Source organism: Uloborus diversus, chromosome 1 (genome assembly GCF_026930045.1).
Source record: "Uloborus diversus isolate 005 chromosome 1, Udiv.v.3.1, whole genome shotgun sequence".
Classification (NCBI taxonomy): Eukaryota; Metazoa; Arthropoda; class Arachnida; order Araneae; family Uloboridae; genus Uloborus; species Uloborus diversus.
Genome location: NC_072731.1, coordinates 179509410 through 179521890, shown reverse-complemented (window position 1 = coordinate 179521890; position 12481 = coordinate 179509410). Strand labels below are relative to the sequence as shown.

General features: G+C 31.7%; 1 protein-coding gene across 2 annotated transcripts in view; it reads left to right on the top strand.

The window, feature by feature from the left end:
* LOC129233677 (alpha- and gamma-adaptin-binding protein p34-like) overlaps positions 1-8397 on the top strand; it is a 71705-nt gene extending 63308 nt beyond the window's left edge. For both annotated transcript variants that reach the window (XM_054867659.1, XM_054867667.1), the window contains exons 8-11: positions 2339-2437; positions 4678-4779; positions 6515-6564; positions 8260-8397. In XM_054867659.1, the coding sequence (XP_054723634.1) occupies positions 2339-2437; positions 4678-4779; positions 6515-6564; positions 8260-8325 (317 nt within the window). In that variant the 3' untranslated portion in view covers positions 8326-8397. The remainder of the gene's footprint in view (positions 1-2338; positions 2438-4677; positions 4780-6514; positions 6565-8259) is intronic.
* Positions 8398-12481: the final 4084 nt, after the last annotated feature.

Sequence of the window (12481 nt, the reverse complement as noted above, 5' to 3'; positions counted from 1 at the left end):
ATTGAAGTGCCTACACACTCTCAATCATGAAGCTAACATGATCCCAGTAAGCAAAATATCTTGCCTCAGTATTGCATAAAGGTTGACATGCAAGAAAAATCATCTTGCATTAATGCTGCCTCAATGTTGTTATGTTACTCCATTTATGCTGTCAGCAGGCTGCCACAATATTGACTGACAAGGTGTATGCAGCATAATATCAGGAAAATATCAAGGTAGGCTGCTTTTGTAATATTGCATACGTATTGATATGACAGGATAATATCAAGATGTTGTCATGACAGCATGAAATCAAGGTCTAGGCAAGATGATCTTGCTTTTGTAATCTTGCATACATATTGATATGACAGGATAATATCAAGATGTTGTCATGACAGCATGAAATCAAGGTCTAGGCAAGATGATCTTGCTTTTGTAATCTTGCATACATATTGATATGACAGGATAATATCAAGATGTTGTCATGACAGCATGAAATCAAGGTCTAGGCAAGATGATCTTGCTTTTGTAATATTGCATACATATTGATATGACAGGAAAATGTCAGGATACATTGACATGACAGTATGAAATCAGCACGTTTGCAAGGTGTTTTATCTATTTATTTATTTGTATTATTTTCACTTTAAACTTCATTCATTGAATTAAATTTCATTCTTTAATTATTTCTGTTATTCTTCAAGATAGTTTTCTAGCCTAAGAATATTTCCTTAAAGCTGACATCTGATCGGAAATTCATATAAAGGTATTAATAGTACTCGCAATTTAATTTAAAAAATGAAAGTTTCTTCGTTTTGGGTAATACTTGACTTATTTTTTAATTCATGCTTTTTATTGTATTATAAAGACATAAAATGTCTAGTTAGGAATAATTGCGGAAGTTTTTATAACACATTTAAGAGTAAAGAAAGCAAAATAATAAATAAGTAAATAAATACAATAAAGTACATTTCCAAATGGATGTCAGCATTGAAAATATCCCATGGACAAAACACATGAATTTATCTTAAAGAATAACATAAATAACCATTGAATAAAATTAATCTTACTCATGAGATTGAAGTGATAATACAAATTTCTGGGCTTCATGTCCTTTGTTTCAAAGTCTAGGGACGAAAAAAGTTATTTTCGACCATTTCTAACATTGATCGCACATCGTCTGCGATATGACTTCTTTAGTACTATATTAATAAACAAATGCAATTATCACTCATTCATAAGTTATTCCTAAAACAATACTATTCCACACTAATAACTAAGCAACCAACTTAACGAAGCCTAAAGAACGCAACGCCAACGCCACGTGCAGCTCCTCTGAACCGACTGAATCGTAGGATAAAGGAGGGAGATGTGCCAGCAATGCTAGGGACGCTGGGTAGAAAGAACTGTGCGCATGCGCAAGTATCAACGAAGGTCCACCTGTTCTATTGTGTACTAATTACCTTGACGGCGACAGCATGAAATCAATACATCTTGACGGCGTCAACATGTATGCAATGTTGTTATTGTAAGGTAATATCAATATTGATATTTTAAGATGAATGCAATGTTGCATACGTGTTGTTATTGTAATATTGCTTTTTAATCTTTATGCAAGCTTTATGCAGTATGAAACACGTCAATATTGACGCCGTCAGTATAATATCAAGATCTGTCAAGGTTGTTGCAAGAAATTTTGCTAGTAGGGATCATGCAAACAAAATGCGACATTTCCTGTGCACCAAAAATATGCTTGTTTTTCAAGGGTGACATAAGGTCATGTGGTGGTCACCCATTTTGGAAACTTATGGGGCGACCTCCTTGGAATTGGGATTGGGCACAGGGCCCGATTAAGATATCAGCATGCTTTAGGGCAAACACTTTTTCGGGGACCCCCTGTAGTCAACTTATAATTTTAACCATTGGCTGAAACATTTTAAGCTATTTAGAGGCCCCTGAAAAGCAGCCCCCCTAGGCCATGGCCTATTTCGCCTATTCAGTAATCAGGCCCTGGGCCGGCATGCAAAAATAATTTATCTGGAAATTTCATAGACAAAATTTTACATCAACAGTCACCTCTTAAAATCACTCATTTTAATCTGTGAAAGAAATTAGAATATATTTTTAGGAATGTTTGCATTGTCACAAGATTTTTTTGCACAATTCCTGTAACCTTTGCAGCAGCAGTAAAAGAAAGCATTAGCGTGCGTAGAAGCCAGCTAAGAACATATTTGCTCGCTCATGCAGCGTCATGGTAGCATATTAATGATGTGTTCAATTATTTCTGTTGTAAAAATTTCAAAATATTTATTTTCTGAAGCATTGGTTTAATCTATACATTTTATATCCTTTTCTAAAGATACTGAAAGTAAAGAAGATAGCAATGGTGCAACAGTTTCATGTGGTAAAAATCTGACAACTGAAGAAAATGTGAGGAAAGTTAAAGTTGGAAATGATGGTAAGTTTATTTATTAATTCACACGAAAAAAAAAGGTCCAATTATTTATTTTTCATCTTGTTAAATCACGTTGACCCAGTATTATAGTTGATTGATGAAGATGAATGGCAATCAGTATTGCCATTGATCTTCATCAGTTTTTGTAAGCATAATAGGCTGGTTGATATGTTCAGTCAGATTATTCGACACAGTAATGTGTCTTACAATTTTATAATTTTGCTCATTTAGCACTTGGGTGAGTGCTAGTTGGGATTTGTTTAAATAGCAATGTTTATTTAAGGTCAAATACTTGGTTAAACGCCAATGTTTTTTAAATGTATTTTTTAATGTGCTTAAAAACGAAGGCAAATTTAAAAGTAAGGTCTGCAAATTATTACTAACTTGGGTTTTCCAGCAATGTTTGTGTGACTGTTGGAAATATTATTGTGCTTTGTTGCGCACTACTCTTCTAAACAAGTTTAGTCACACCCCAATAGAATACTTGGTTTTGGCAGGTGTTTGTAATAAACCTCCATATTGATACTACCCCTAAGTTTCAAGGTTCAGTATTTGTTTGTTTTTTGATATAAAATAAGTGAAACCTATTAAGTATTTATTTCCAATTGATATGACAGTGCAGTGAGTTGCAGATGGATGCCAGAAGTAGATGTAAGTGGTGTTGGATTAGCAACTGATTATGCTTAAATTTATGATAAAACCATTCAACTGCCGTCCAATAATGTTTCTGCTTCTGGCCAAAATCTTATGGTTGATTGGGACATCATCATCTATCCAGTTTGTGGTTTTACTCGTCATCCAGTAGTTTAATTGTCACCTGAATACTGAGTAGTTATAATATTTATTTGCCATGCACTTTGGTAGGGACAATAAGCTGAAACATAAAATCCAATGCATCCTCTGATGTGATGGCAAACTTTTACCATATGGACTAACAAAACTTCATCAAAAGGTGTACAAAAATATAAGAGCCATGCTGATAATTTTGAAAGAAAATAGATATACAGTCGACTCCTGCTACAACACGATCCAACTTACGCAAAATGGCTATAATGCGAATTTTTCACGAGTAAAGTATTTTAGAGGTAACGCAAATTTATCGCTCACAACATGAATTTTTTTAGAAGGAAGTATCAGCTTCGTTATTGGCTACTAAATATTGATTTTGTGAATGTTATTACATCCCTTTGAGCATCATTAACAGCCAAAGTTCCTACGCCAAATTAGTCTAGTGCATCAAATAACCATAATGGCACCTTAGTGTCACCTTCGTCCCAAAGTTTGAAAATGTGAAGAAAAAGCAAATTTCTGATAAAAATTTTTTAAAAGGCTAAGATTTACGATATGCTTGAACAATTACAAAACGTCGAAGGTAGCACGACAATAAGTATGAGTGAATCTTCCATATGTACAATTAAAAGTCAAAGCAAAAAGATGTCGGTAAAAGTTTAGAACTGAGTTTCAATATTGAAGCATGCAGAGCAGTCTAGCAAAGTAAAAATTATGAAAATGGAAGCTATGCGCGCTCTTGCATTGTGGATTAATAAAAAGATCAGGTAGAGGAGATGTAGCCACAAATTTAAACGTTTTAAATAAAAGGTGAAGCATATTTAAAAATGTATTAGATAAGAATAACGATCCGATCTTGGAGCATAAATCATCACTGGTATCCTCATTTTTTAACTCGTAAATATTGCTACTGTATCTACTGTACAGTACTATTTTGTGCATCATTTTAATTTTACTGCATGCAGTGCGTACCGTGTTGTTTTATTTTATACCTTTTATTCCTATCGGTCATTCATTTTGTGCATCTTATGTATTTCATGTTGAATAACAGTTTTTTATTTTTTAAATACAGTAAAAGTTCAGTTCTTTATGGAAGAAACTGTAGTGGTTGAGGAATGCTTTAGAGCAGTTTAAGGGTGTTTTTAAGTGCCTAAAAGTATTTGGTATGCTTTAAAAAATTGGTATGCATATATTTTTCCACAACGCGAAATTTCAACTTAGGCAAGGAGTCTTGGAATGCATCCCTCGCATAAGTCGGGACTCAACTGTATTTTTCAAGACTTAGAATGCATTGTTGAAAATAAATGCTTTGTTTAAGGGAAGGTCGAAGAGGGTAAAGAACTTACTTTAAGGATTACTTCCATACATTGTCTTATATCTGTCTTTTTTTGTGTTTTGACATCTAGGGTTTGCATTCTTTGCTATTATTTTCTCATACGTTCTATATTTTCCAGAATTGTCATTAGAAGAAAATTGGTTAAATAATGTCGTTAGTGGTGATGATCCTGATGGTGAATCTTTTGAAGCGCTGTTTTCCAAATTTGCTAGTATGAAAGGTATGTTATTAAGCATTTTTTAAAATGTTTTATCCCGATGAAATTGTTTGAGAACTTCTAGTGTGAAATTGTGTGATCTGCCTTTGGTTCATTGAAAAATCAATGACCAAGGGTTCAGCTTAATGTTAACTGAAATGCAAAGGTGGTTACAGAAAAATCTTTTTTTTGGGGGAGAGGAGGGTCCCCGGAAATTGAATACCCCCACCGCCCCTCACGTACGATGTTTCATAGAAAGTTTTCATGACTTTATTTATTTATTTTTTTTTGGATCCCTTTTGGCCAATGAATATACTTTTCTAAGTACATAAATATTATGCCCTAATATACTTCGAATGTGACTGTAAAACATCTTAAACGTTTCAAGCCAATAAAAAACTAAACTCTGTATAATGTCATCGAGATGCTATCCAATGAGTGGTTTTAATTAAAAACATTGTCATTATGATTATAACACAAGGGCAAGGTTATTGAATAACCCCATACATCATTTGAGTTTTTTTTTAAATTAATTTACATTTTAATGTTATATGTTAAAGAAAATCATAGTTAACCAATAATTAACATATTTAATAAAAATGTTAATTATTGGTTCCATCACAGAAGAATTAATGGACGAATCGCGATATTACGTTCCCTTGAATTCGAAACCAGGGAGTTAAATGTATTCCTCCACTCTGACATCTGACTCCAGTGTTAGTGCTTTAGCAAACAAAACTTTTATTCAAAATATGCAGTGTGTGTTTTGTGTTCTTTTTAAATAACTATGTAAAATAATTCTATAATGAAGTCAATTAAAAAATAATTTTAAAAATAGTTAAACTAATTCATCATTGGGGGGGGGGAGCACTGCCCCCCGCCTTAAATCCGCTACTGCTGGAATGTTATCCTAAACTGTTAGACCTGCTGTGAATAGCGTGAACTACTTTAAGCAGTTCAGCTGTTACTTCAATTGCTGTCATTCTTCATTTTTCAACTTTTAGTTAAAGACATTACTCCCTATTTTATTATAAGATCAATTTCTAGTCTAATTTAAAGCAGTTTTCTTTGAAGTAAACTAAAGAAACATAAGTTTAAAAAAAATCGTTGAAATTCATTCTGAAATCCAAATATTTAAAGTAACTAAAATCACTGAAATAATACTTGAGTTTTGGATTTTGAATGAATACTAGAAGAAAGATATTTAAAGAACTGATCTTTTTTTTTTTTTTTTGCTTCCAAGCGAGAGCCACTAGTATACAAATTTTTTTAATATACTAGTATTTAAATACAATCATGAGCTCACAAGGTCAGTGATCAAAACAAGACAACTTTATCGGCTCTTATCTGATGCTTATTGGTTGTTACAGCCGAGTATTGTGCAATTGATGTCATGATTTTCTGAAACAGAAAATTGTTTTATCAACATTAGAGGTAATAATTGTTTTCTGTTGCTTTTGCAAAATTTTAAGAATTTGTAACTAGCAAGATGACTTTTATTCAGCATAAGGTCATAAAGTGCTACTGTATCATTTTGCAGATTTTAAAAAATTTGGTACGCATAAATATCTCAAGTTTTTGTTAGTTCTTATCCTGGAATTAAACATTTTCAACTGCAACTTCTTTCTTTTTTCCGTGGACCATACAGCATTTATACTTCTTTGTTAATTTTAGTGAGGTACAATTGATTTTCAGTTGTGTTAAAAAAATGTTCTAGTTTGTAATATTTTGATCGAAAATGCTCCTTTTTTCTTTTTAGAACGAGCTGAAGGATTAACTGGAGATTCAAGAAAAAAATATGCAGAAGAGGTATCTTGCAGCTTTTATGTCAATCTTGAACAGGGGTGCTTGTGTTGCACCAGAATTTTTTTTCATGTGTTTATGCTGGGGAAATCCGGGATCTTCCTTTAAACTGTTGTTTTCTCAGCTCCAAAATCTTTTTTTTTTTCCACCATTTTTTTCCTTACTCCAAATTATTTTTAGCCATTGTAGTATTGTTAGTTGAAAGTAATATTTATTATTTAGTAATGTTAAAATACAATTCTAAAATTATTTTACTTTAGCAAGTTTTTTTACTTGCCAATTTTATGCTTTTGATGTTTTCATTTTGAGAAATGTGATCTCTTTGCGTCTGATATAGGAACTGGATTTTTCTGCCCCTTCTCTCTCGCCCTTCATTTTCCCTTAAAAATTTTCATATGTTTTTCCAAGGATTCACAATTGTTTTAAGTTGTGGTATGTATTTAAATATTTGACTTGAAAAATCAATTTCATGATAACTTAGTACATATTATTATATAAATTAGTTGTTTATGATTTTCAAAGCACTGTTAATTTCATTCAATCGATGAGCAACAGAACGAACCCCCTTTGATTTTTTAAATGTGAATCCTCATATATATGATGAAGCCAATGATAGAGTAACGCTCCCGACATCATCAACAATGAAACTCGCGCCACGGCATGATAATTTGATAATATGTTTTGGTAATGTTTAACATGCAGGGAAAGGCTTTATTGTGACACGGCTGAACTCAATCCGGTATCCTAACTGTTTTACTGGTAAGACTGTGTCATTTCAAGGAAATGAAGAAACGAAAAAGCGGTCAACTATGAGCGCTACCTACTGGAATTCAGGGTTATAATTTCAATTATCAAAATATCACCAAACAGGCAACTGCTTCATTCAAATGTGGATGCAGTTTTCACCGGTCATACCTTGAGGGGCGATTTTCTAGTTGAAGAATAGTGCTAAAGTGATTCACAAAGAAACATTTCCAAATTGAATGTAATGATTAGAGAAAGCATTAGTTAAAGCGTTGTAGTAGTAAAGCGTGTGTAGATACCAACGGTTTTAACTATTGATCTTTTGTTTGATATTTTGTATTTTTTAATATTCTTTAATGTATTTTGCTTACTCAACTTTTCTGAGTATCATTAAAAATAGAAAATACGGAATACTTTCATTTATGCTAGGATTTAAAATGATTAAATAACAATAATATGGACATTAACTGGAATAGCTTTTTAATTGAAAGTATAAAACGCACTAATGATCCTCCTTTTTTAATGATTTTCATTTTGTGTACCTTTTTCAAACCTGTTTGTTTTCCATTTCTAGTAGATTTGCTTCTTAACATCCTTTTTTTTAAATTTTATTTTTAATTTTATTTATTTATTTATTTATTTTATTTTATTTTTTTTTTTTGATATTTCAACCACGCTTCCCTCCTTTCCCCTGTTTTTTCCCCCTTTTTTTTCACCACCATAGGAAATAAAAACCATTGTTAACTAAGTCCTTCAGTTCAAAGTTTTCCCCTATTCTTCCCTCTTGCTATCCAGACTCTTGCAATTTTTCATACTGCGAATCTCAAAATCATAAGACCTCCTAATGGTGCACTGAAATATATTTTAGCATTGTAATATTTTCTTTTGCTTAATACCTAAAAGATTTTTGTTTATAGTTTTTTCCTATTTAACTATTCATGATTTTGTTTTCCTTAGGTGGCTATTGCATTTTGGAAAGCAATGGGAGGAGATGAAGACGAAATTGAAGGTTTAGATGATTAGATTAAAGCTGGAAAATAAGTTCTTCATTCATTGTGCATTATTTATAAAATAAAATATCATTATCATTGTTTCAACCATACCTTCCATTTATTTACCGATGTTTTATTAATTATGTATGGGATGTAATTAACATGAGGGGGAAATATCTAAGAAAATTTAATAGTTCTTATCAAATAATAATGTTTTTTTTTTTTCATATTCATAATATCAAAAGTCGAGTTGTATTGAAAAATTGTTTGCTACTACCAATAGCAGTAATGCATAAAACTTGAAAATTCTCAATTTTTTAAAATATTTTATTAAAAAGATTTTAAGGGTCTTTCTCAAAGGATTTCGCACTTTCAGGGGGAAGGGGAGTTCGTGAAATAATGAGTTTTTGATAAGGGGGAGGGATAACAAGAATTGGGACATGATACCTTTTTTGTAACAATATGCTTAAAAATAAATTAATTGTTTTAAAATATAAAAAGTACGCTTTTGTAGCAATATGAACTAAAAAGTAAAAAATAATATTTGAACGTTAAGTATGATAAAATAACCGACCAAACAATTAACATTAATGTAAAAAAAGCTTCATATCTGTTGTCTTAAATTTCTTCCATTTGTTGTCCTTGCAAAAAAATAATATTTGAACGTTAAGTATGATAAAATAATGGACCAAACAGTTAACATTAATGTAAAAAAAGCTCCATATCTGTTGTCTTAAATTTCTTCCACTTGTTGTCCTTGCAAAAATGTAAATAGACAGCACCCCACCGCTTTTTGTTTTGTTTTTTACATGAAAAATGATTGTGTGGTCAAATATTTTATCATATTTAATATCCAAAGATTATTTTTTACTTTGAAGTTTATATTGCCACAAAAGTAGTTTTTTTAGTTTCTTACACTATTTAATTTATTTCTGTTTTTCAGTTTCTCTTGTTTTACAAAAAAATATTTATTTTAGCATAATTCAAGATGTTTTATGTTCATAAAATTCCGCCACCCCTCCCCCCCCAAAAAAAAAAGAGGGCTCTGACGGGGATCTCTTGAACTCCAAAAAGAATAATGATACTCCTTCAGGTGTAACAGCCGAGCTCTAAAACCGTTCAACTGCTCCGAAAAATTGCTTGTCAAATAATTATATAATCCAGCTAATCCATACCAGTCATTAATGTATGTGTGTGGAAATCATATTTATATTAGGGTTGGTTGGGGTAAGTGGGACCCTTTTTGGGAACAGTTCGTTTTTGAAACCTTATACAAATGTTTTGAAACAAAAAATGTAAACTTATTGCCTTATTTTATCTTGGACAGTATTAATGAACTAAAGTTCATCATTTTTTTCTAAAATAATGCTTTAAATATTCTTAATGATTTTATTAAAAAAAAAATCAGCTGGGTGTCCTACTCACCCCATAATAAGGGGAAAGTGGGTCACCCCCCTTTTATTTAAATTTAAATAAAGTATATCTAAAACGAGCTGATGTGTGTATCACATGACTTCCTTTTGCTCCAATTTAATGTTGTTTTCCCAAGTACCTGGACGACCGAGCCTCGCTCGGCTGTAAAAGAATTATTTTTTTGTCAACTCATGTTTTTTTAAGGTTCAATATTTTTACAAATATACTTGAAAAGCTTCACGTTAACGAAATATTAAGTACTCGACCTTCTTATAACACTAAAGTACCAAAGATGATTCTGAATGAAATTAAATCAAAATTTTGCTTTAAACTAACTGTTACATTTGTTTCCACTATACAATTTTCTTGTCAATAAGTAAAATATTTTGACCTTGGTGCCAGTTTTGCTATGGTGAAATCGGTTTTAACCGAATACTTCTTTTCATACTATGATGCGTTTCGCGATTTTATCCCAATCGAGTTGTTCTTTTTGAATAAGTACTTTTAGTGTAGTTGGTTACTTTACGCCAGAAAATGCTACATACAGCATGATATCCATCAAAACTGATGATCCACAAACCATTCCAACAAATGATAACAACTGTCTTAACAAAACATAAACAATCTCAAGACATACGTTTCTTCGAAATAAAGTTTAGATGCGGGATTTAAAAAACATGTTAAACTATTTGAAGTGTAAAAAGAAAATAAATAAATAAAATAAAATAGGACGGTCAAGCAATAGTTTCACTTAAAAAAGAAAAAAGTCTTACATCGTCTTACATAATGCTTTTGAATTTGTTTTCAGCCAAGTGTGTTTGAAATTAGCCAAAGTGGCCAATATCAGCCAAGCCTGGCAACCCTAAGCAAGTATTAAAATTTTAAAGCGAGAAGAGACAAATTTTCATTGTTTTGGTTGCAAATCGTCTGCCTGATGCGTTAACTCACAGTTTACTTCAAGGCTTTACTCAATTTGACTTTATATTAAAAAACTGTTTTTTATAATAAAAAAAAATCGCGTTTTTATAGAAAAACACTGATGTAGATGAACTTAGAATGCAAAACTACAATTAAATCCAAAATTTCATCCAAATCGTTAGAGCCGTTTCCGAGATAAGAAATATATATATACCCACAAGAATTGCTCGTTTAAAGATATAAGATTATTGGCAATTTTAATGCGATTCAATATTTAACGCTCTAAATATCACCAACAGTGGTTAAATTAAAGTCAGATTTTTAGAAAAATCGCCAATTTTGCCGCCAAGATGGCGACAAAACTTGGCGACTAAAAGATTGGCGATATATCGCCAAGTGTCCGCCGAATTATAACACCACTTGAGTTTGCATCGAAATTAACAATGATTTCTCCCCAAAAAGGTGAAAAGACCCCTTTAGAAACACCCGAATTCAACCAAAAGGGGAGGTGCACAACTAAACCCCACTAGGAGTCTACGTACAAAATTTCAACTATCTAGGACATGCCGTTCTTGAGTTATGGGACATAAATACGCATATACATACATACATACAGACGTCACGAGAAAACTCGTTGTTATTAACTCGGGAATCGTCAAAATGGATGTTTCGGGCGTTTATACGTTCTTAGGTATATATATGCACGTGTGATCGGGTCGAAAAAAAAAAAAACTCTAACATTCATTCGGGGGTGAGCAAAATGGAAATTAAGGTCAATTTTTGAGTGAAAATTTTTTCGCAAAAACAATACCTCCTTTTTTTGTAAAACGAAGTAAAAAGGGTAAGGAGGTTTTACTTGATAAGGTATAAGTATTAAGTATGAAATATTTTTTTTACTGTCTTTTAAATCTGTATGACAGATAATTTTTAAACAAGAAACAAAACAATCACATCTGTGAAATTTATTGAAAGCCTATAGGTACATATTTTACTTTTAACATATAAAGGTGTGTTCAGTAAGCGTAACACAGTCGATTTCGGTAAATTAACCAAAACTATAAGCTGAAAAAGAAATTGAAAATAATAAATGGCTGCATCTGTTTAAAGTGTGCAAAAGCAAAACTATCATCATACTGCACTTCATTTTTAATAATAATTCAAACATCCTCTGCATAAGGGCAATAAAAACTCACCATTTCTATTCCTTCTTGCAACAGTTTTTTTTTTTTTTTAAATTTGTATCATCAACTTACAACATTAGACCTACATAATACTTGGTTTACTGTGATATCAGTTTTACAAATACATAATCACCAGCCTTAGCAGTTTTTGTAGCTGAATTATCAATTTTCCTACTAGATCATCATAGTCCTCTTGTACTTCACTAATACAAATATTTAATCAGAGTTGCTTTTGATTTCGAAATCTCCATTATTATAAAGGACACACTTACCCCTTATAGCAAAAATTTACGGGGTAAGTGGGACCCCTCCTCTTAAACACTCATTAATAATATTTTATACAAAAAATCTTGTTGCTGTATGAACTTTAAGTTAAATTAAATATAACTAGTATGTTGTGGCCATCACGAAACTTTCTTCTATATTTTTCTTTTTTTTTTTTCTGATCCCTCCCCATGCTTGACGAGGAAGCAATATTCCCAACAAAAACAAAATGACACATGCAAAAACTTGACGACTATCCCAATGTCTGAATTATTGCAAAAGCAAAGCAAAGAGCGAAAATTGAAAGTTATTTTAAAAGCCTTGCTTGAATGAATTACAAATATTTTATTTGTTAACAAACATAAGATGGCAACAGTTCAAAATTTTAAATCATTGAGATAATATTTCCTA